We start from the raw sequence: 22,430 nt of genomic DNA, 5'->3' as shown, positions 1-22,430 counted from the left end.
CAGCTTCTGGGAAACAGAGGCTAGGGACACCATCCCTACCCATCCTGGCTAACAGTCATTGATGGACCTTTCCTCTATGAACTTATCTAGTTCTTTTTTGAACCCTGTTATAGTCTTGGCCTTCACAACATCCTCTGGCAAAGAGTTCCACAGGTTGACTACGTTGTGTGAAGAAATACTTCCTTTTGTTTGTTTTAAACCTGCCACCTATTAATTTCATTTGGTGACCCCTACTTCTTGTGTTATAAAAAGGAGTAAATAACACTTCCTTATTTACTTTCTCCATACCAGTCATGATTTTATAGATCTCTATCATATCCCCCCTTAGTCTCTTTTCAAAGCTGAAAAGTCCCAATCTTATTAATCTCTCCTTATATGGCAGCTGTTCCATGTCCCTACTCATTTCTGTTGCCCTTTTCTGAACCTTTTCCAATTCCAATATATCTTTTTTGAGATGGGGCAAGCAGATATGCATGCAGTATTCAAGATGTGGGCATACATGGATTTATATAGAGGCAAGATCATATTTTCCATCTTATTATCTATCCCTTTCTTCATGATTCCCAGCATTCCGTTAGCTTTTTTCACTGCCACTGCACATTGAGTGGATGTTTCTGGAGAACTATCCACAATGACTCCAAGATCTCTTTCTTGAGTGGTAACATCTAATATAGGTCCTATCATTGTATATGTATAGTTGGGATTGTTTTCCCATGTGCATTACTTTGCATTTATCAACACTGAATTTCATTTGCTCTTTTGTTGCCCAGTCACTCAGTTTTGTGAGATCCCTTTGTAATTCTTCGTAGTCAGCTTTGGCCTTAATTACCAGGAGTAGTTTTGCATCATCTGCAAATTTTGCCACCTCTTCTTATCCCTTTTTTCGGATGATGTACGAATATGTTGAATAGTACTGGTCCCAGAACAGACCCCTGGGGGACACCACTATTCACCTTTCTCCATTCTGAAAACTGACCATTTATTCCTACCCTTTGTTTCCTATCTTTTAACCAGCTACTGATCCATGAGAGGACCTGTCCTCTTAACCCATGATAGCTTACTTTGCTGAAGAGCCTTTGCTGAGGGACCTTGTCAAAGGCTTTCTGAAAATCTAAGTACACTATGTCCACTAGTTCATCCTTGTCCACATGCTTGTTGACACCATCAAAGAATTCTAGTAGATTGGTGAGGCATGATTTCCCTTTATAAAAACCATGTTGACTCTTCCCCAACAAATCATGTTCATCTGTGTGTCTGACAATTCTGTTCTTTACTATAGTTCCAACCAGTTTGCCCAATACTGAAGTTAGGCTTACCAGGCTAATTGCCAAGATCACCTCTGGAGCTTTTTTAAAAAACTGGCGTCATACTAGCTATCCTTCAGTCATCTGGTACAGAAGCTGATTTAAATGATAGGTTATATACCACAGTTAGTAATTGTGCAATTTCACATTTGAGTTCCTTCAGAACTCTTGGGTGAATACCATTTGAGTCTCTCTTTAGCTCTTTTATTTGCTCCTTCCTGCTCAGGACCTAAACAAAATCCAAGCTTTAAATGCTCAACTACTGCACTGCTAATGTAAAACAGCTGAGTGAAAGATATCCTCTTCCCCCTTTTATAAATGGTAGCTAGACTCAAGGGAAGAATAATTTGTATCCTGGGGCTCTTATTAACTACTATCAAAAGATCAAATTCTTAAGAACTGATTTTCTGTAACAAGTACAACATTTTGGATTGTAAGGGAACTAGGAAGCTCAAGAGACACACTCATCATATAGATCAAACCAAAGAGAAACCCGAATCTAAAAAGAGACTGAAATGTTTGTGAGGTTCAATAAATGAACTAGAAACACCAACAACTCTCTCTTTTTGAAACTGGATAAGTGCTGGATTAAACACAGCTAGGTTAAAAAAAATCTACATCACAACTACGAAACTAGAAAAGCAACTAACTACCTTTCTTTCCATCATAAATTAATAATCAGATAGGATGACAAGTGTTAATTATTTTTCTTTTTTGCCCAGTGACCATGTCCCTCTTCACATTTCTAATACACTGGGAATCAGATTCACTAATGCTGTGAAAGGAAGGTGTAAATTAAAAGTACTATGCCACAGGGTTATATCACCTGAAGGAAGTTATGTGATATTAATATTTTAAAGCTTCAAAATGGGCACACAGTTTTCAGTGAGAAGTACTATACATGCCTTGATACATGTCAAAAATATGGTTGAGAAATACAGTTATGAAACAATGAAGTAAAATACATGTAGCATATGAGTTCATTCTTTTTGATAAACTGAATAAGTACATATCTAGTGGCTGACTTGGAACACCGCTTCCTCTGCTTTCGTCCCCTAGCGCCCCTACTCTACTTGCGCTACATTGATGACATCTTCATCATCTGGACCCAGGGGAATTGGCTCTTGAGGAATTCCACCAGGATTTCAACAATTTCCACCCCACCACCAACCTCAGCCTGGACCAGTCCACACAAGAGATCCACTTCCTGGACACTACTGTGCAAATAAGCAATAGTCATGAACACCACCCTATACCAGAAATATTCTGTCCACTATACTTACCTACTTGCCTCCAGCTTTCATCCAGACCACATCACATGATCCATTGTCTACAGCCAAGCCCTAAGACACAACTGCATTTGCTCTAATCCCTCAGACAGAGAGATCTACAGGATCACCTACAGGATCCCTACAAGCATTCTTCAAACTACAATACCCCACCTGGGGAAGTGAACAAACAGATTGACAGAGCCAGAAGGGTACCCAGAAGTCACCTACTACAGGACAGGCCCAACAAAGAAATAGAATGCCACTAGCCGTCATCTACAGCCCCCAACTAAAACCTCTCCAGCGCATCATCAAGGATCTACAACCTATCCTGAAGGATGATCCCTCACTCTCACAGACCTCGGGAGACAGGCCAGTCCTCGCTTACAGACAGCCCCACAACCTGAGGCAAATACTCACCAGCAACCACACACCACACAACAGAAATACCAACCCAAGAACCAATCCCTGCAACAAACCACATTGCCAACTCTGTCTGCATATCTATTCAAGGGACACCATCATAGGACCTAACCACATCAGCCACACCATCAAGGGCTCGTTCACCTGCACATCTAACAATGTGATATCTGCCATCATATGCCAGCAATGCCCCTCTGCCATGTACATTGGACAAAGTGGACAGTCTCTATGCAAACGAATAAATGGACACAAATCAGACATCAAGAATTGTAACATCAAAAACCAGTAGGAGAGCACTTCAATCTCCTTGGATACTCAATAACAGACTTAAAAGTGGCAATTCTTCAACAAAAAGCCTTCAAAAACAGACTTCAGCAAGAAATTGCAGAACTGGAATTAATTTGCAGATTTGACACCATCAGATTAGGCCTGAATAAAGACTGGGAGCAGCTGGGTCACTACAAAAAAATAATTTTCCCTCTTTTGATACTCACACCTTCTTGTCAAATGTTGAGAATGGGCCACATCCACCCTAATTGAATTGGCCTCGTTTGCACTGACCCCCCACTCGGTAAGGTAACTCCCATCTTTTCATGTGCTGTGTATTTATACCTGCCTACTGTATTTTCCACTTTATGCATCTGATGAAGTGAGTTATAGCCCATGAAAGCTTATGTCCAAATACATTTGTTAGTCTCTATGGTGCCACAAGGACTCCTCGTTGTTGTCACATCTAATGTGATCTACAATGTGTGTACATACTATCACATGGAAGCAAGTCTCACATCCATGTCTACCCAGATTCCTCTATGTCTTTATATCTACTCATTTTTAAACCTCCCTCACCTACATGGCAAGCTCTCTCTATTACTCATTGCCCCCCTCCCAGCTTTTTATTCAATGCCACTTAATCAGCTTTCATCTGGGATAGCATTTCAGCAGTACTGTTTGGCACACTTCAAAGTTATAATCTTTCTTAGTTTTAAATCCACTTAATTTTGTAATAACTTTTAATATAGAACAATACCACACAAGTAATTGAAAAATGACTATACCCTTATGTATAATATAAGGATGTATTCTAAAGGGTTTCCTTTAATAAAAAACTCCAGCTCAAGAGAAAAGCTTGAGCCACTTACATGTGACAAGCTCTTGGGCTAAATATACATCATGTATGTACTTACATTTTAATTAAGAAGTGTGCTGTACAAATTCTTTCGCTGTTACTATTCTAACATGACGACGAAATGGAATGTTTTGTAAGGGACTTTGCTATACTCTAGTTAAGAAAATGTTTGTTTTTAAATATTCAATCTTTTAATTTTGAAATCTCATGGAACATAGAGCAAAATCACCTTAATTAAGAACATCTTATTGTTGCAAACCAGGATATTATGATGTGTAAACACAACACTATTCAAAAGATAAGGGTAATTTATAAGACTTTATTGGATGTTCATGAATTATACACAATAAATAAAGGGCAACTCTGAATTGCAGGACTAAAGGTTTTATCAAATGGTTTTGCAATGACATAGATCATGATAGCAAAGCTAGAGTCACCAAGATCCAGAGATGGAATTATAGCCAAGTAATTCAAACTGTGCCTGTTTTATATTTTATATACTATGAGGATTCCACATAAAGCATCTTTATTTTCAAACAAAGCCCCAGCTGCTTGTTTTGAAAAACGTGTTTAAGTGCCCTTCCTCTAAACACTAGCAGAGAAGCTTTCATCTTAAGATGTATTGCTGTAGTTTTTCCCTGTACACATCACAAAGCAGCTTTCTTTGCAATGTAACATTCTAGAAATCTTTCCTTTAACATATTTGATGTCATTCTTGTGACTAAAGTGCAGGGTGGAGTCATGCCTGTGAATTACAACACTTTTTGTTCATAGCAAATAGAACAAAAATAAAGTTGCTTGCCATTTGAGATGGTGCAAATATTATAGGTACAGTATATACATATCCATTGTCTAAATCAGTATCATATGATTCTGTTTAGACAGTTGCTAGCCCATTAATATGTTTGAGTGCCAAATACTACTGGTCCAGTTAGTAGAGCAATAGTGTGAAACTATTTCTAGTTACGTAAGTACTGGTAATAAAGAATATAGGCAAAGAAGTGAGGGTTGTCCAGCGGCTCGGGCAGGAGATTGAGTCAGGATCCTTAACATCTATTACTGGCACTGCTGCTGATCTGTTAGGGAAGTTTTACTTTACTTTAGGGAAGTTACTTAACCCATTTGTATCTCATTTTCCCCATCTGAAAATGTCATTAATAACCACAGCTCCTTACATGAGTGTTTGAGGTATAACACTGTTTTTATTTAAAATGTTTTTAGATCTTCAGATGAGATGTTGATAGCAAAACATTGCTATTACTAATTAAATTGCATTTTGCATGCTAAATGAGGGGCCTTTCCTTCACCCTTCCCAATGCAGCCCCTTAAACACTGAACCTTAACAGTTTGGTTGATATTGATCAAACTTTTGGAAGAAATAAATTGTGTTTTCTCCTGTTAAAAAGAAACCTATTCAGTCATAGACAATCCTGTGTTATTATTTTTAACAGCAATTTTTAACATGACCACTAGATGGAAATATTGTACTTACAGTTGGAGATGTGGCTGCAGACAACAATGGTAAAATCCCTCCACAAGCAATGATAATATTGTCTACCATCTGGGAAATGAGGTGGATCGTGTTGTGTACAAAAATAATGTTTTCATTGCTATTGACAAAGTCCATTACAGATTTTGTAGAATGACTATAAAAATAGAAGAAAAAAAAGATATATTGCAATACCAATGTTTTTTAAAAGTTTAGATTTTCTGCTTTTTGAAACCAGAACTTGAATGTTTCTTAGTTGTATGGCATTGTCTTTGTAATAATAAAAAGATAAAATGAAAAATATTTTAAAATACTGATAGGAGCTATCCTAGCATAACAACTTTGTGGTATTTTTATTTTATACCAGACTATAACGATTTCTATACTATCCATTATAGAGCCCAGACACTGCCAACCTTATTCACACTGTTTAGTGCCTTACTTCACAAACAATTCTGTTGGAACCAGTGGGACTGCTCACGGACTAAAGTATTGTTCAACATGAATAAGGGCAGCAGAATTTGGCACTTGATACCTTTTAAAGCAGCTCTGATAATAACAAATGATCAGATTGTCTACAAGAGAGGTCCCTAGACTGATCTGTAGGCCACCAGTAGTCCACAAAGCACCTGCTGGTGTTCTTTGGAGAGCTGGTTGGTCACAAGCGTCAACTTCTTTTTATTTCCATTTGCTATATTCCACTAAAAGATAGCTAAAAATATAGAACTGTGTTCCTAATATTAATTTTCCATGTTAGTAATTGCTGTAAATGCCACAAGGATCAAATGATCAACAGGAGGCACAACCATCCCCATGACTGCAAATAGGTGGGAAAGTGTCCATAGGACAAATTACTTTCAAGATGTAATTCACATTATGAAAATGTTTAGGAATCTTTGGCCTATTGCTTGTCCATACCACAGTATGAGTAATTAAATTATCCAGTTTATGAAATTAGTGGCCAGTAAAACAAACAATTGGTCTTAATTGGAGAAGCAATTACAAACTAAACTTCTAATTTGCCTGTGAATTTTAGGTAAACAAAGGTGGCAAACATAAGGTGATTGGTATAAAAAACTACTACTACTGACTATTTTATAGTAAGGTCACACAAAACTGGAAATCAAATGTAAGTCAATTGGTAATCTCATTTAATTAAGTGATTTCTCAACTACTGATATTACAGCCTTTGCAGAATGAATTATGTCATTCTGGGAAATCGATGAAATAGTGCCTGATGTACCACTGGACTTTGATGACAAGTCATAACTATTAAGGTAGTTTCTTTGCTTAACTAAAAGGTAGAACAGAAGAGTCATCAAGGTGAAAAGCAATGTATTTAAACAATACAGTCTTCTTTTTTAAAATGGTAAACTGATGCTTTTTAAAAAGGCACAAGATCACTTGTACTATTTTTTAAATTTTGAAAATGTGTTAAATACATAAATGAATTACGATGCTATGTCCAAAAATATACAGTTAGTAGCAATGTGGCCGTTAAGTCTAATCAAGACAAAGCATGTCTTTATTGTTTTATAATTAGAAATCTCTACAGAAATGAAAACTTGTTTTTCAGCTAGATGTGACTGCCTAGTAAATTCTCCTGTATTAAGTCATCTGTATTAAGTCATAAAATAAATAAATTATTCAAATACAGATATACCCCTTAGGATGAAGGCTGGTGTGTGGAACAAATATTTCTGGATTAAGAATGCAAACACTTCCAAATGCTAGTAGTGGCTACTAAAAATAATGGCACAGATATTTGTCATCCCCATATTAAATGTAGTGGTTACTAGTAAAAAGTCCATTAAGACACAGTAATTCAAAAAGGATAGGTGAGATACTGCAGTTTTTATCCCTCACAAAGAATAGGAAATAACTGAGGCATGTCAGATACTATAATAAGGTAAGTCTGGTAAAGCTGACTTTACAATGGAAATTTACCTTTAAAAAAGTAGTTATCAATATATGTCTTGTATCTAATTATGTTTTTACTTCGCTGATAAACAGATATATAATAAAGTTAAAAAGAAGAAATATAGCTTTTCTACCTTCTCCAAACATGTACATCTGTTTCTAATGCAAACAGCAAATCTGTCAGCAGCCTCTGGTGCATTGGAGACCATTTAAACTCTGGAATACGAAACATAGTTGTGCGTGGACCTGGACTAAACTGGCGTCGTTGTTCTTCTGTCATTGGCATTCCTCTAAATCCCAAGTCAACTCGCAAGTCTCTGTCTTGCTGGGTAACAGACCGACCTTGCACAGCCTATGTTAACAAAAAGTTCAAAGTTTGTGTTAAACATATGCAATGAATTCTAAAACTGCACATGGATAAGATTTGGAGAAGGAGGAGCTATAATTGGAGCTGAAAATAAAAAATAAAATATACCAGTAGTGCCATCCAGAAAAAGTTGGTGTAATTTGATGTAGCCTCATTGAAACTACTCTGATTTACACCAGCTAACAATCTAGCCTCACATCTGGGCCTTCATTTCAGTTGTTTAGTGACATTTTGCATTTCAGGTTCCTCAGCGTACACCCTGAAGGGATTTTGTTTATAGTGTGTTTATTTTTGGCAAGTTGATCTTGTCTAGATATTTTGAGGGGGGTGTGTGTGTGTGTGTGACACTCTATACTTCAGGGGAATGCCCTGTAACCCCCATATTTATATATAATTGTGATAGTGCACATAAATCATGCCCTGTGAGATGTCAGGGGAAAGGTTATGATATGCTGAAAGCCATTGTTCTATATAACTATGGATATAATCAATGCATATGAAATAATAAGAATTGTATTGTATGGTTTTCACTAAAATATGCTGTGGGTTTGGGAAGTGCCCAGATACTAGCTCTCCAGAGACAACAACAAGGGAGGTAACTAACTCGTAGGCAAGTGCTGAGCAGACATTGTCCAGTAGAGGAGTTACAATTCAATGACTCACTCACAGGAGACGTACTGGGGTATTGCTTCACCTTGTGAATCAGCAATGCCCACCTGACATGCCTGGACTTGTGTTCTCCAAGCACATGGGACTAAGGGTATAAACAAGAACACAATGGCCCCATGATTGGCCTTTTCTCTCCTCCCTACCCCACCCCGTCCCCCATCCCCGAACCTATGCTGCAAGCAACAAGGACACTCAGAAGACTGAAGACTCCAACAGAGGAGACTGGCCCAGGTGTCGAGGGTGAAACCTGTGTACTGTGAACTGCAATATCCAGAGGGGTGAAAAAAAACTGCTTTATCCAGATGTTGCCCAGTCTAATAGGATTTAGATTGCAAACTTATGTATATATATTTTATTTTATTTTGGTAACCACTCTGACTTTTTGCCTATCATTTATAATCACTTAAAATCTACCTTTTGTAATCAATAAACATATTTTACTGTTTATCTTTACCAGTGAGTTTGCCTGAAGTATTTGCTAAATCTGCTCAGGTTTACAAAGGCTGGTGTATATCCACTATCCACTGATGAAGTGGTGAACTAATTAATAAACTTTCACTGCTCATTCCTGAGGTACAAGGCTGGGAGTTGGGGGGATTTGGCTGTGTCTTTCTCTGTGTGATTCATGAGTGGCTCCGGGAGCATTCATGCAATCTAGCTGGGTGTGGGGCTCCACATGTGGTTGTGCTAGTGATAACAGCACCCAGGGGAGTTTGCTGCTTGTCACTAGCAAAGCATTGTGAGACACAGCCCAGGCTGGAAAACTAACAAGGCACAGCGGTCCCACAGTCCCAGGCTGCACCCCAGGAATCCCGTCACAGGGGTAGTAATTTATATATATTTTAGGAGGATCATCATCATAGTCTTTTTTTTTCAGAAGTACAAATCTAGCTTTCCAGGTATCTTGTACCAGATTATGTCTTAATTGAGTAAGTTTTCTGGCCTCCCAAGACAGCCTTTAGTGTCTCCTAGCTGGTGGCTGATTTGTGGGTTATATTGTTTTAATTTCTAGGTAGTCCTGAGCTGTTTTCCCTTGGTGAACAAACACAAAGGGAAAAAAAAGGAATTATTTAGTGTAATACACAAGATTACTGGGAGGAAAATTTTTACAGAGAAAGAATTTAAACTGAATGTTCGGAAAATCTTCCTAATGATGAAATCACTTAGACTGTGGAACAGACTCCCAAAAAAGAAACAACAGAAGCCAGATTGCTTGGGATTACTTTAAAACCAGACTAGACAACATAAAAGACATTTTATTGTAAGGAATAATATTGCATTAGCTGAAGATGCATTGGGTGATCTTTTCTTTTCGTTTTTTCTATTCTAAACAAAACAAATTTAGAACAAGTTGCTTTAAATGGACAACATTTTAGTCAGTGGATTTTTTTTAATCACATTCAATTGCAAATTCCTGAATACTGCATGCCGATTGTCAGCAAAAGACATCTATGGTGTATTTATTTTTGCATTGTAAAAAGCAGAATAGTACAGAAATCCAGCTCTAAAGTTCACTTGATCTTTAGTCTGAAATGTTGTAACCTCCGTTTTGAGAGCAGTAGAGGGACACATTGTTAACAGACCCGTTTGACAATTGAGTTAAGATCTAAATTTCTGCTGCTGCTTGTCTATTTTATATCTCATCAGAATAATTTTTACAGACTTGATCCTATACCAGTGAAATCATGGGATTTTTACCATTGATTTGAATGAGACCAGGATCAGCTCCTAAAACCTGGGAGAGAACAGTAATTAAAATCAAGTGTGTGGGAACAAAAGGAGGTGGAAATTTCACCTAAAATGGAATCTGGAAATATCAAGAATATTTACACAATTTGGAGAGATCTTTTAGTCTTGAATTCTGTGGCCATAGTTTTCCTAGTGATTATATCTGTAATGTGGTTTAGTCTTTTTCTGTATCACATCAAACTGAAACAAGTATTTATAATAAACACTTAATTTTAGTAGTGTTTAGTACCCTCAGTAAGGATAAGGGTGCCATTGTGCTGGGGACTTCTAACTCTAACATAGATTAAAGACATGGTCCCTGGCCTGAAGAATTTACAATCTCAACAAAAGGCAACAAGTGAATTTATCAAAGGAGGGGGGAAGGAGGAGAGAGGAGAAAACAGAAGAGTAACAGTGACAAGGTAAGATAGCGTAGCTCTGCCTATTTTGTTATATCTCTGTATGTATAGAGCTATATATAGATATTGATTAAAACAGGACAGAAGAGGAAAATATCCTTACATCCCTCTCCCTTTGATATTTTAACCAAAAAACCTACACTCCACAATAGAAGCAATCTGTTCCCCATTACTCCCCTATTTCTCAGTCCATTTGCTGATTTTCCTGGAATCAGCAGTCTTTGTTTGATGATTTAGACTAAGAATAAAAACCATCTGGCAACTGAAAAATCAGAGTTTGAACGGCTTTGACACTTTCTTCTTCACTGAAGATTTTGGGGGCTTTTTCTCTATTATGCAGAGTGCCTTAAAATATGGGGGATCCTATACCTTGCTTGAGGTGCTGCAGTAATTTTGAGAAGGTAGGTTTTCACCAATTTGGGAGTTTGCATATAAAAGAACCCATGCCTCCCTCTCATAGCACTTGTCAATGCATAGGTCAATGTATTGTACCTACATGCCAAATGCAGGAAGTGGAGGAAGAGGCTCAGTACCTCTGTTCACTGAAGGTAGCATTACTCTTTTTCAGTCTCCTTGTTAAAGGAACTGTTCTTCTCCCTGAACAGTGGGGGTAGATTCAGGGAAGCCAGAGTCTGTTACTTTGAGAGGAGTACTGTAGCTTTTGTGGGGAGGGAACTGCCTTTGGAAGCCCTGAATCCCCAATATCTGAGACACACCACTACAGATTCTGGACTACTACTTCATGCAGCAGTGTTCTTCAGAAAGACAAGGTAGCCTTAGATGTTTGATCAGATGATGACCATTATGCTGCTACAGATATCAGTATTCCTCTCAAGGTGTTCCTGATGCTATGTTAAGTGGTGCCTGCTGCAAACTACTATACATAGCTCTACCAGGCCAGCATCTGTATCAGCTCTACCTGTCATCCCTAGTTTCAAGGGACTTGGTTAACAACCAAATCCATCTGACCACCTCCCTAGAGGAGTAACCTGTGTACACGGTTGTTTGCAGAAAGTTATTTGGTCATTTTAAAGCTCTCTCTAAATCAGACTCTCTTTTTGCCAAGTAAGTCATTACCAAGAATCCTTAAGTCGATGTGGCAATCTCAAGAGTGGCAAGGTGATGTCATCCATTTCTGCACTCTGGAGATTCTCAGCAAAGATCTCAGTGTCTTTCTGTAACACTGAATACAAGAGCCTCCATGGTGCCAACAATGTATGCACAATCCTGGAAGTGAAGTGAGGCTTGTCCTCCCACTTGAACAGCTTGAAATAATCTTTATCCTGTACCTGAGGATCAGGTAATTCTGGGACTGTCAGTATTCTTGTAAGGGGAGGGGCAAACTGAATTGAAGTGCTGTCTGTTGAGACACAGCCTCATGATGGTGGAGTGAGACCAGTGATGTAAAGCCTGGCCATGGAGGGAGACAGTAGAGCTGAAAGATGGGCAGCAATCAGGCAATCCAAACTGGAAAGTGAGTTCCTTTTCCCATGCACGTGTGAATTGTTGGCCCAAATTGGTGATGTTTGCTAAAGCCAAGCGGAGGGCACAGGAACTTACCCCTGTGCACAGCAGGTAAGGGGAGCAGCAGTGGTCAGGAAGGGAGGAGAAGGATAGTGGCTAAATGAAGTTGTTCTGGCCTGGAAGCCCTTAGAACTTCAGCGGGGCCAGCCTAGAATCTAGGAGGGGCTCTAAGTCTGGTGGGATCCTTGGCCCTACTGTGAGATCCGCAGAAGAGGTGGAGAATTTCCCAAACCCTAGGCGCTCCTGACCTACTCAGCAGAGCGCTGATTGTGTATCATAGTAAATTAGTTTGATCTGTTTTCTGCCTAGAATCCATAGCCATTAACAGGGCTTGGGAAGAGATATCTTGTCCACTACCTTGCTCCTTTTTTCCTGAGCATGATCCACTAGACTCCTTGAAGGAAAAGAAGGATTTCCAGTGGCTACCTTTGGTAGCCAGGTAAAGCTTTCCCAGAATAGTCCTCTGGGATCTGAGAGAGTCAGATGTTGAACCCCTTATCAGAGACCCCAAAGTAGAAACACAATCACAGACTAAGGATGTGAATAATTCTCTTTGGGTACAGCCAGGAGAGCCATATACTGTGGGTGTTCCATTATCACAAGAGTTTCTCTGAAGTTTAGGCACTTCTTTTCTCTACGGTTCTCTGTATAAACCTATGATGGAGACAGCAAGAACTGGTAATGATTAGGGCTCAGTGTCTGTCACGGAGCTCATGGAAATCACAGATTCTGTGACTTTCCGCGACCTCCATGACTTCTGCAGGGCCTGTGTGGATGACCCCAGCGCCAGCTGCTCAGGTTGCCCCAGGACAGTCTCACCAGCCACAGCGGCCCTGGGAACAGTCACACCAGCCGTTGCTTGGGCAGCCCCAGCAGCAGTCCCGAGGCGGCTGGAGCATCTGTGGTCTGCTGGCTCTGGCAATGGTCCCTGGGCGGGCGGCCAGAGTAGCCGCAGTCCGCAGCCCCCAGAAGCTGGTGCTGTGGACCCCAGGCAACCCCAGCAGCAGCCCTCCCACATGACCCCCTCCAACATTTAGTCACAGGTTTTTTTTAATAAAAGTCATGGACTGGTCACAGGTCATGAATTTTTATTTATTGCCCATAACCTGTCCATGACTTTTACTAAAAATACCCGTTACTAAATTGTAGCCTTAGTAATGATGAGATAGTAAGGCTCTTATATACCACCAAAAAAGTTTTGAGTACTGTCTCCAAAGTTGGAACTCTACCCAAACACTGGTTGGCACGGAGAAACAAAGAGAATTAAACCATTAAAAACAGTGAAGAAACACTGGAAGTTATATTTTATTATACTCTGTCTTATAAAAAAGCCTAAGTAAAATACAGCGTGGTTGTAGCCATGTTGGTCCCAGGATATTAGAGAGACAAGGTGGGTAAGGTAATATCTTTTAATGGAGCAACTCTATTGATGCAAGAGAAGTGGGTCCAATAAAATTATTACCTCACGCACCTTGCTTAAGTAAAATACAAACATTTCTAGCCTTAAAACAGAAAAAAAGAATTTAGATGCATACAATAAACCTTTATAATTATTAGTCACATTGTCCACAAGAAATAAATCATGTGGGCTAATATAGTTCTCCAGCAAAGTTTTTAAAAGTAATATTCCATAATTGCAATGAGTGAGATTTTCGTATAGTAAGGTAAGATCATTAAACATGGACCACCCATTTTGAAAATAAAAATGTTTGCAAGACATACTTATGCTATGATGGTAAAGAGAATACCTTTAAAAGTTGGCCACAGCTGTGATTAGATATACTTTTGTGATTGGATTAATTATCCTGTAATCAAATACATATATGTCACATACTGATATAATTATAGCACCTCTAACTTACTTGGGTTGTAGTAGTTGTCTGGATCTTCCTTATCTCCTTCCCTGCTTCTTTACCATCATCAGATCTTTCTGTATCTGATATTATACTTCCTGCATCAACATTAGGTAGACTTTTGCTACCAGAAGACTCTGTCTCCAGGGTTGTAGCAGTCATCTCAGCATATTCTAATCCTTTGGATGATGAAGCTAACTCCCTTTCAGAAAGGCTGCTCATTCCATCTGAAGTTGTATGAATCTTGAACTCCTTATCCTCTATTATACTTGAAGTACATGTTATATCTACACTACCAGTCATGTGAGCAAGCAATCCAAGATCACCACTCACACCAAGATGCATTTGAGTCTCTTGTACATTTGGAATAGTAATGTGATTACTGGAAAGTTCAGGTAGAAGTTTCTCTTCTTGGTTGGGTATTTTATCAAAAAGAAATGAGGTATTGTTAGTAGAAGGTTCATCTTTCTCATCAGCCAGTGTTATCAAAGGCCCATTATCCTTCTCTTCGCTTTTCTTAATGATACCAACACTACCATGGACATTGTTTTGGAGTTTCTCAACAGCAGCACTATATACATTATCTAAAAGGGATTCAACTTCCACGAGGGCACCATTCTCTCCAGTTACCAGAGTCTCTGGTGATAAATCCATATCATCAAGCTTTACTTCTGTGGCTTCTACCTTTTCAGCTTTTATATCAACTAACAGATCATGAACCTCAACATGTACACCCCCTCCTGGTCTATCTGAACTTCCAAGCACATCATCTGACACCTTTGTAGCCATGAGCAAGTCCCTGGTATCTGTGCTGACAGGGTAATCTGTTTCACTTTCTGGGCTTTGGCTTTGTGAAAGGTCTTCTATCTCTCGAATTTCCAGTCCACCTTTTGCTCCTGTTGTCTGAGATGAAAGGCCTGAGATAGTGCTCACATTCCCCTTTTTCCCCTTTTTTATGTTCTCTTCCTCTTGCCTTTGATATTCTTCATACATTTTTGCTAGATACTCCTTGTGAGCTTCATAGGTGACCTTAAATGGAACATGACAGATCATAATTTCAGAGTAAATATATACTTTGTTAATTTAGGGGGGAATCAATAGTATAATTAATGTATAGTTCATTAAACATTTCACAGTAAAGAACTCACACTAATAAAGAAAAATGCTAACCTATCACGTCCTATGCTATCCACAAGATGGCACTGAATCACTTTATATTGTATTTACTGTATTACTGACCCCTTTGGCTTAGGAAGATATTGGGATCAACAGAAATGCCAGAAACTAATTCTTACCTTGGAATGTGCTATAGAAAGAGTATCCACCCAGACCCTCCAGCCTCCCCATTCATATTTTATTGCATGGTACAAGAGAATACGGAAGATGTTGTACACCATCTCTGTGATTTTCTGTTCTTCGGAGTTCTTAGGGTTAATATATCCCAGAGAAAACATCCAGTCCTGCCACACCGAACACTGAAGTAAACATCTAAAGAAAAATAATTAGGTCAAAATATATCCAAAAGAAATTCAACTTTTTTTTTCATTTTTTTTAAAATTCAGATGAGAAGAACAGGATGAAAAAAACAATTTAAATAGCCTCTCTCCTATGAGTGTCAATGTAATCTTAATAGAGCACTTATTTTTGTTTTAAATTCAGGATCTTAAAATGTTGTTAAGTTAAACATTGTGAACAAAACAAAAATATCTATCACTGATTTAAAATTAACTACCGGGTGTTCATACCATTTGTTTTAACCACATATTTACTGCACATTATGTAAAACTGCACAATACAATACTCAAGACTATTATCCAAAATTTGTTATGTGTTAACAACATTGAGTGTGGCAACAGCTGACCTATTTCTGTTATTGGGAGAAATAATATTTGATTTACATACCTTCTGTTTTCACGACTATTACTGAAAAGTTTTATCATATCAGATAAAAACAAACGTCGAACTTCCATCAGCTCTGCACTTGGTGTGGAATTTTTTAACAATGTTGCCACCACTTTAAGAATCACTGTAAAAGAGCAAATATGTTACATAACACATTTTTAAATCCCATCCAAAAACCAGCTGTTGACATCATAAAATAAAAGTATTGAATAAAAGCCTATTTTCTTTCAAGGACTCAACATATTAACTGCTCTTGCAATCTGAAATAACACTTTCTTAAAAAAAAAACCTCTCGCCATTAATTTGAAACAAACATAAAATAATCTCCTTACTTGGATTCTGAATTTTCACTGTAGAATCTGGCTCTGGATGTGGTTTATGAACAACTTGAGTGCATACTTGTTCTGTCAAAATCTAAAACAAACCAATTATTTTTTACCATCTATTAATTTTATAGCATAAACTTCAAATTTCTATTTGACCTTATTGAGCTGTGGTTTATTATGAACAATGGAACAATGTGTGTGTTTGGCCTTGATACAAAAAAAAACAAACAAAAAACCTTTAATAAAATAATAATGTTGATGCAATGATGCAAAGGAAGAAATAGATTTTAATTACAAACCAATCCTGAATGCAAAGAATCAAGTTTTCATTTCATATATTAACAAATAAATTTATTCTGGGAAAGCTATGAACTTTTTAAAACACTTTTTAACTGTCAAAGCACCCCTTCTCCCCTGGTTCCAATCCACCTTAATATCTAGATTATTTTAATTAGAGTTCAGTATCACCTCAGAACATTTTGCTGTAAAACTGCCAAAATTCCACATATTTCCACTACAGATAGGTGTCTCAAATGTGAACATTTTATAAATGAAATCTTGGCTGACTTTTGTGTAATAATATTATTTTGAATATATAGACCTGTTCAAACCATATGCTGCCAAAAAACTGTATGGTTTCAAGTACTGATTCAAACCCTTATATCATGACGAAGGTTAAGGCAGGCCCATGACTGGACAGGTGAATGAACTAGTATTCAGCACATCTCCAAAATTCTAAGTTGTTCCCACTAAAGTAATAATTATCTGCTGTCTTCTGGGTAGGGCTCGGGGCACCAACTTCAATAGGAACTGTTGGGTGCTCTACACTTTTGAAAATCAGGCCACTTATTAAGGAGCCTAAATACGGACTGAACAGCCTGACTTTTGAGATCCATTTTTAAAAATCTTCTCATATTCTTATGCCAAGGTGTTAGATGATATGGTGGTAGAAATGCCTGCACCCAGTTTACCCTAGAGAATACATTGTTGGCACCTTCTGTAAGGTGGGCAAGAAATTTCCTATCATAGAGAAGATTAAGAAGTGGTTAAAATAGTAGTCCATGACCAAGAGCAGCCTCTCCCAGAAGACACTTAAGTATAAAGAAGGGGCAGGTGGAACCTTTAGCCTGTAGGGAAGATCGGGGGTTGAAAGTATGTGTTGGTCAAGTATCTGTTTAGCTGCGAAAACTTTGTCATTTCATAATTAAAGAATCATATTTCCCATTTTGTTCACCATTGTGTGGACTTTGGGGTTTCATATGAATATAAAACTGAGCAAAACTCATGGATTTTGGAAATCAGTAAATAAAACCCATCAGATTTTCTTCAGTTAAACTGTACAAAGAACTACTCAGTTGGTTTTGTCCTGTTCTAATTTTTAAGACCTACATACAGAAGCTGAAAATATATAAACTAAATTAAAGAAAGCCACAGTAAACAGAGATTTATATACAACTATGCAGCATATGGCTCAATACACAAAGAATCCTGTAGAGAATCTAAAAACTTTCAGCATGAGGATTAAATTAATGATGCTTGGTGAAACTGTGCAATGAATTTTGAATGGTTAAAGTACAAATCCCAGTTGGAAAAACTGACCTGAGTCTACTGAATCTGGTGCTGGTTAAATAAACTAGTTTTATTATTTAAGTTTAAGATTCATTAAGGAATAATGGTAAGAAATGTAAGAAAATATTTTTACAGTTGGTAGTAAGGACAAAAACCAAAACAAAACAAAAACCACCACCCCTGATGAACAGTGCAGTCTCTCTGGAACTGCACCGAAGTCAGGGGAAATGTTCTCTACTATATCAAAGCTTGATGATATTGACAACTAAATTGGTTCTTTGGAGTGTAGGGAATATATATTACTTTTGTAACGTAAAAAATGCAGATTCTTACTCTCTTAAGTGGTTAGTGATATGTAAACTATTATGTAGTTTTACTATGTACAGTTAAAACTCATTGATTTGAGATCTACCATACCATTCTCTCACTAGAAGGGAAAACCTATAATGGCAGCAGACCGTAAAAGAGACCCAGTTTGGGAATATTTTAATGAAGTTCCTCTACCTGTGGGTAATACAGACATGCATGCAAAATGCAAACAGTGCAACAAAGAAATGCAAGGCCTGGTTGCCCAAATGAAACAACATCATGAAAAGTGTTCCTTCTCAGCAGGAATCCGCGTTGAAGATGATGAACGGAATGTCTGAACATGCAGGATGTTTAGGTTGGTAAACTTTTTTATTTCATACTTCTTTCTTGTGGACTGCCTGTCTTCCTTTTTAAATTCTCATGTTTGAGCAAAAAATATAGTTGTTACTCTATGGTACTATCATTTTAGATGCAATTGTGATAAAAAATAAATAGCTGAAATAGGCAGATCTTCTTTTCATCTTTAAAGTAGTACTGAGTGTCAGTGAATTCAATGAAGAAAAATAACTTGAAAAGGCACCCTGAAGATACTCATACTTAGTTAAACCTCCAAAATAAGAGATTTAAATCTGCCTCACATGTTAATGCAGGGCCAAATTAAGAGAAAAAGTAGGCAATATTCACCCTTTCATAACTATTATTCTTCTAGATGCGTTGCATATGTCCATCACATTGTAGTTGTATGTGCAATTTTCCCTAGTGTTGGTTGGAGGAGTGGCCCCGCCCCTCTCAGGCTCCTCCTGCTTTGATAGGAGGGTATAAATGGCAGAGCCACCCCAACCCTCCTCCCACCAAATCCTCCCTTATGCAGAGGTAAGTGCATACAGTCTAGTAAATATGCAGACAGATGACCATGTCGCTGCTCTGCAGATGTCCACAATAGGGACATGTCCCATAAATGCTGCAGAGGCTGAATGCACTGTCTAGTTGAGTGCGCTGTCAGCTTCTCAGGATGCACTGTGCTTTTGGCAGTGTAACACAGTGATGCAGTTTGTAATCCATTTTGAAAGTCACTGTGCTGTAACTGATTGACCTCTAACTAATTCCACATAAGAAACAAAGATCTGGGAAAATATCTGGCAAGTCTTTGTCCTGATCAGGTAAAATGCTAAAGCACACATCCAAAATGTGCAGGTTTTGTTCATCCTTGTAAGCATGCATTTTTGGAAAAAACCCAGCAAGTATATAGACTGATTTAGGTGGAAATCAGATACCACATTTGACAGAAACTTAGGGTGAGGCTGAAGTTGGACCTTGTCTTCAGAGAAAATGGTGTTTGGAGGATTAGTTTCAAGGGCATTCAGTTCACCTACTCTCCTAGCCCAGGTGATGGCTACCAAGAAGGACACCTTTGCTGAGAGGTGCAGAAATGAACAAGATGCTGAAGGCCTAAATGGAGGGCCCACAAGAGCAGACAAAACTAAATTCAAGTCTCAAGGTGGCACCGGATCGCAAATAGATAGAAACAGTCCATCTAGACCATTGAAGAACCTGGTAATGATAAGGTTGGTAAAAACATTTCTACCATCAATTCAAGTATGAAGTGCTGAGACTGCAGTCAGAGGCACCTTAATGCAGATGAGTACTACACCTGACTCCTAAAAATGCAAAACATATTCAAAACTTGATTAAAAATTTCTGTACTAAGAGATATGTTATGGGTACAGGCCCAGATAAGTGCTTCCATTTACACGAAGGTAAGGAGTTCTAGTGAAAGGTTTCCGACTATTAAGGATGCATACAGTGTTGTAGCCATGTCAATCTGAGGATATTAGAGAGACAGAGTGAGGTAATATCATTTATTAGATCAAATTCTGTTGGTGAGAGAGACAAGCTTTTGTGCTACACAGAGCTTTTCTGTCTTGAAAGCTCATTTCTCTCATCAACAGAAGTTAGTCTAATCAAAGATATTACCTCACCCATCTTGTGTCTCCTCTATTAAAGATGATGTTCTGGACTGCCACTGAACTGTGTGCCTCCTCTGTATTTAACTACTGATGAATCAAACCATGAGGTGCAACACCTGAGAATTCAGGTGCAGCATGTACCTGTGATTCTGAATTATCAAGTCTCTGATCAGTGGTAAGAGCAAGAGTTCCCAAGTGGACAGCTTGAGTAGGTTGGAACAACATAGTTGCCTCGGCCAGACAGGAGCTATGAGAATCATTTTACCTTGATTTTGGTTCAGCTTGAAAATGACCTTGGGAATTAGAGATGCCGGTAGGTATGCATACAGCAGGTCCTTGTCCCAGAAAACAATGAAGCTGGAACAGCAGCGTTGAGAGACCATTTGTGGTCTAAGCTGAAGGATCTGCTCAAGTGGTCCAACAGGCCATCTCAAACACCCGGCAACTAAGATGCCCTGGGAATGATCAAGCTCCATATGCACAAGTTCCAGAATTTGTTCCACATGGTCTTGACCTAGTGTCCTCGTTTGTTCATTCAGAACACTGCTATGGTATTACTGGTGGGCACATGTGAGTCTTGCCCTGAATGTGAGGCAGGAACTGCTCTCAGAGTATATTGCATGCAACTTAAGAACATATATGTGTAAATAGGCCTTATGGACAGGCTGAGCCTGAACATCGTCCACGTTCACTCCCCACCCACCCCAGGGCTGAAGTATTTGTTACCAAAGGAATAGAAGGGGAGGCAGAAAGAAGGTGATTCCTCCCCCCACCATGTTGTCTTGTCTTATCCACCAATTCAGAGATCACAACATTCTGTCCAGGATGTACACAAGCTTGTCAAGTTGGTGAACATGAGGATGATAGACTGACTTAAGCCAAGCTTGCATTGCTCTGAGGTGCAGCCTGGCATAAGGGATCACATATGATCACATGCAGTTGTGAGACCTAGAAGCCTGAGGCAATTCCTCTCTGTGGCTCGTGACTGATCCTTGAGTGACACACACAGTGTATGAAGAGATGTTGGCGGACCAGCAAAATGCCTGCACCACTACCAATAATTATTGACAAAGCAGCCAAGTCAGTAAGCCTTTAGTGGGCTTGTACAGTAGCCTTAGCAAGAAGCCAGGAGCAGAGGTGGGAGCTGGCCCTGTGTCCTTCCTGATAAGACCTCTGTTGAAATTGCTGAGTTATGTATTTTAGAAAAAAAGGAAGGTTATCTATGTCTTCCCTTTGGGATCTGTTTCTCAGGGTCCTCAAAACATGTGGGCTCTGCAAAAACCCATCTGTCTAATTAATGGCTTGATGGAACCTCTTGCTTAAACTTAGAAATTGTTTGCTTAACAAGCTGGGTTTTTTTTATTGACATGTTATTGTTACACTAACCCAAACAAATAAGGAGAGAAAGTATGGGGTAGGTGGACTCTTCAGGGACACTTCATAGACACAGCTTAGGGTCTCCAAAAGCAGCTGAAAGACTGGCCAATTGGACGGCTGTCATTGTACCACTCAAAGACCGCTCCAGACTTCAGTAATTATTGATTTTGGGGGTGTTTTAGTAACCTGTTGTGGACGTGTGTAAGTGCTTGAGACTAAAATAAAGTGCAGCTTTAAGTGAAAGCACTCTTGTATTGTACTGATTGTGCTAGCCACCTACTGGTCAGACAGCCATGTCTCCATTGATTTATTTACTGCCATCACCTCACCCAGAGTAATAATTACCAAGAACTTTGGGTTTTAAGAGTCATGGTAACAAGAGGTCCTGAATAGTGTGGAACCTGGCAGAGGTCTAGACTAGGACCATTCCAATTAACTCTTTATTATTTGTAGAGGTGATAACACTGATGTCTCTGTTTACATTAAGGGGCAGGTTGCTGAACAGTTAGATAGTCTGACAGACAGTGGACTTTACTTGGTACCCAGAACAACCCCAAACCAACCAAGCTTCCAGGCAAGAGTACACACTGACATCTGTCTGGCAGGGGTAGGCTGCATTTACTGCCATGCACTTGGTGAAAAGCCTCAGTGATAACAACAAACCAAAGGGCAGAACTGTGAATCTTAATGAGCCTCTCCTTCCACACACTTTAGGAACCTCCTGTGACCAGGGTGGTTTGCCACATCGAAAGTAGGCATCCTATAAGTTGAATTCAGCATAATAGCCTCCTGAATCAAGGGGAGGAATAATAGGAGCAAGGGGCACCATATGGAACTTTATATTTTTGATGTATCTGTTTAGACTCCAAAGGGCTAGGAAGGGTCTGAGA

General features: G+C 38.8%; 1 protein-coding gene across 5 annotated transcripts in view; it reads right to left on the bottom strand.

Annotated features, from left to right (window-relative positions):
• The window catches only part of NBEA (neurobeachin), an 843,583-nt gene that overhangs the window by 499,856 nt on the left and 321,297 nt on the right, over positions 1–22,430 (bottom strand). For all 5 annotated transcript variants that reach the window (XM_077806446.1, XM_077806437.1, XM_077806454.1 and 2 more), the window contains exons 19-24: positions 16,325–16,406; positions 15,993–16,116; positions 15,386–15,578; positions 14,100–15,119; positions 7,665–7,882; positions 5,614–5,767 (exon numbers count right to left, since the gene is read on the bottom strand). In XM_077806446.1, the coding sequence (XP_077662572.1) occupies positions 5,614–5,767; positions 7,665–7,882; positions 14,100–15,119; positions 15,386–15,578; positions 15,993–16,116; positions 16,325–16,406 (1,791 nt within the window). The remainder of the gene's footprint in view (positions 1–5,613; positions 5,768–7,664; positions 7,883–14,099; positions 15,120–15,385; positions 15,579–15,992; positions 16,117–16,324; positions 16,407–22,430) is intronic.

The sequence above is a fragment of the Eretmochelys imbricata genome, chromosome 1, assembly GCF_965152235.1.
Source record: "Eretmochelys imbricata isolate rEreImb1 chromosome 1, rEreImb1.hap1, whole genome shotgun sequence".
In the NCBI taxonomy this organism is placed as follows: Eukaryota; Metazoa; Chordata; order Testudines; family Cheloniidae; genus Eretmochelys; species Eretmochelys imbricata.
The sequence above is the reverse complement of the archived record's forward strand: the minus strand, read 5'-3'. Positions and strand labels throughout refer to the sequence as shown.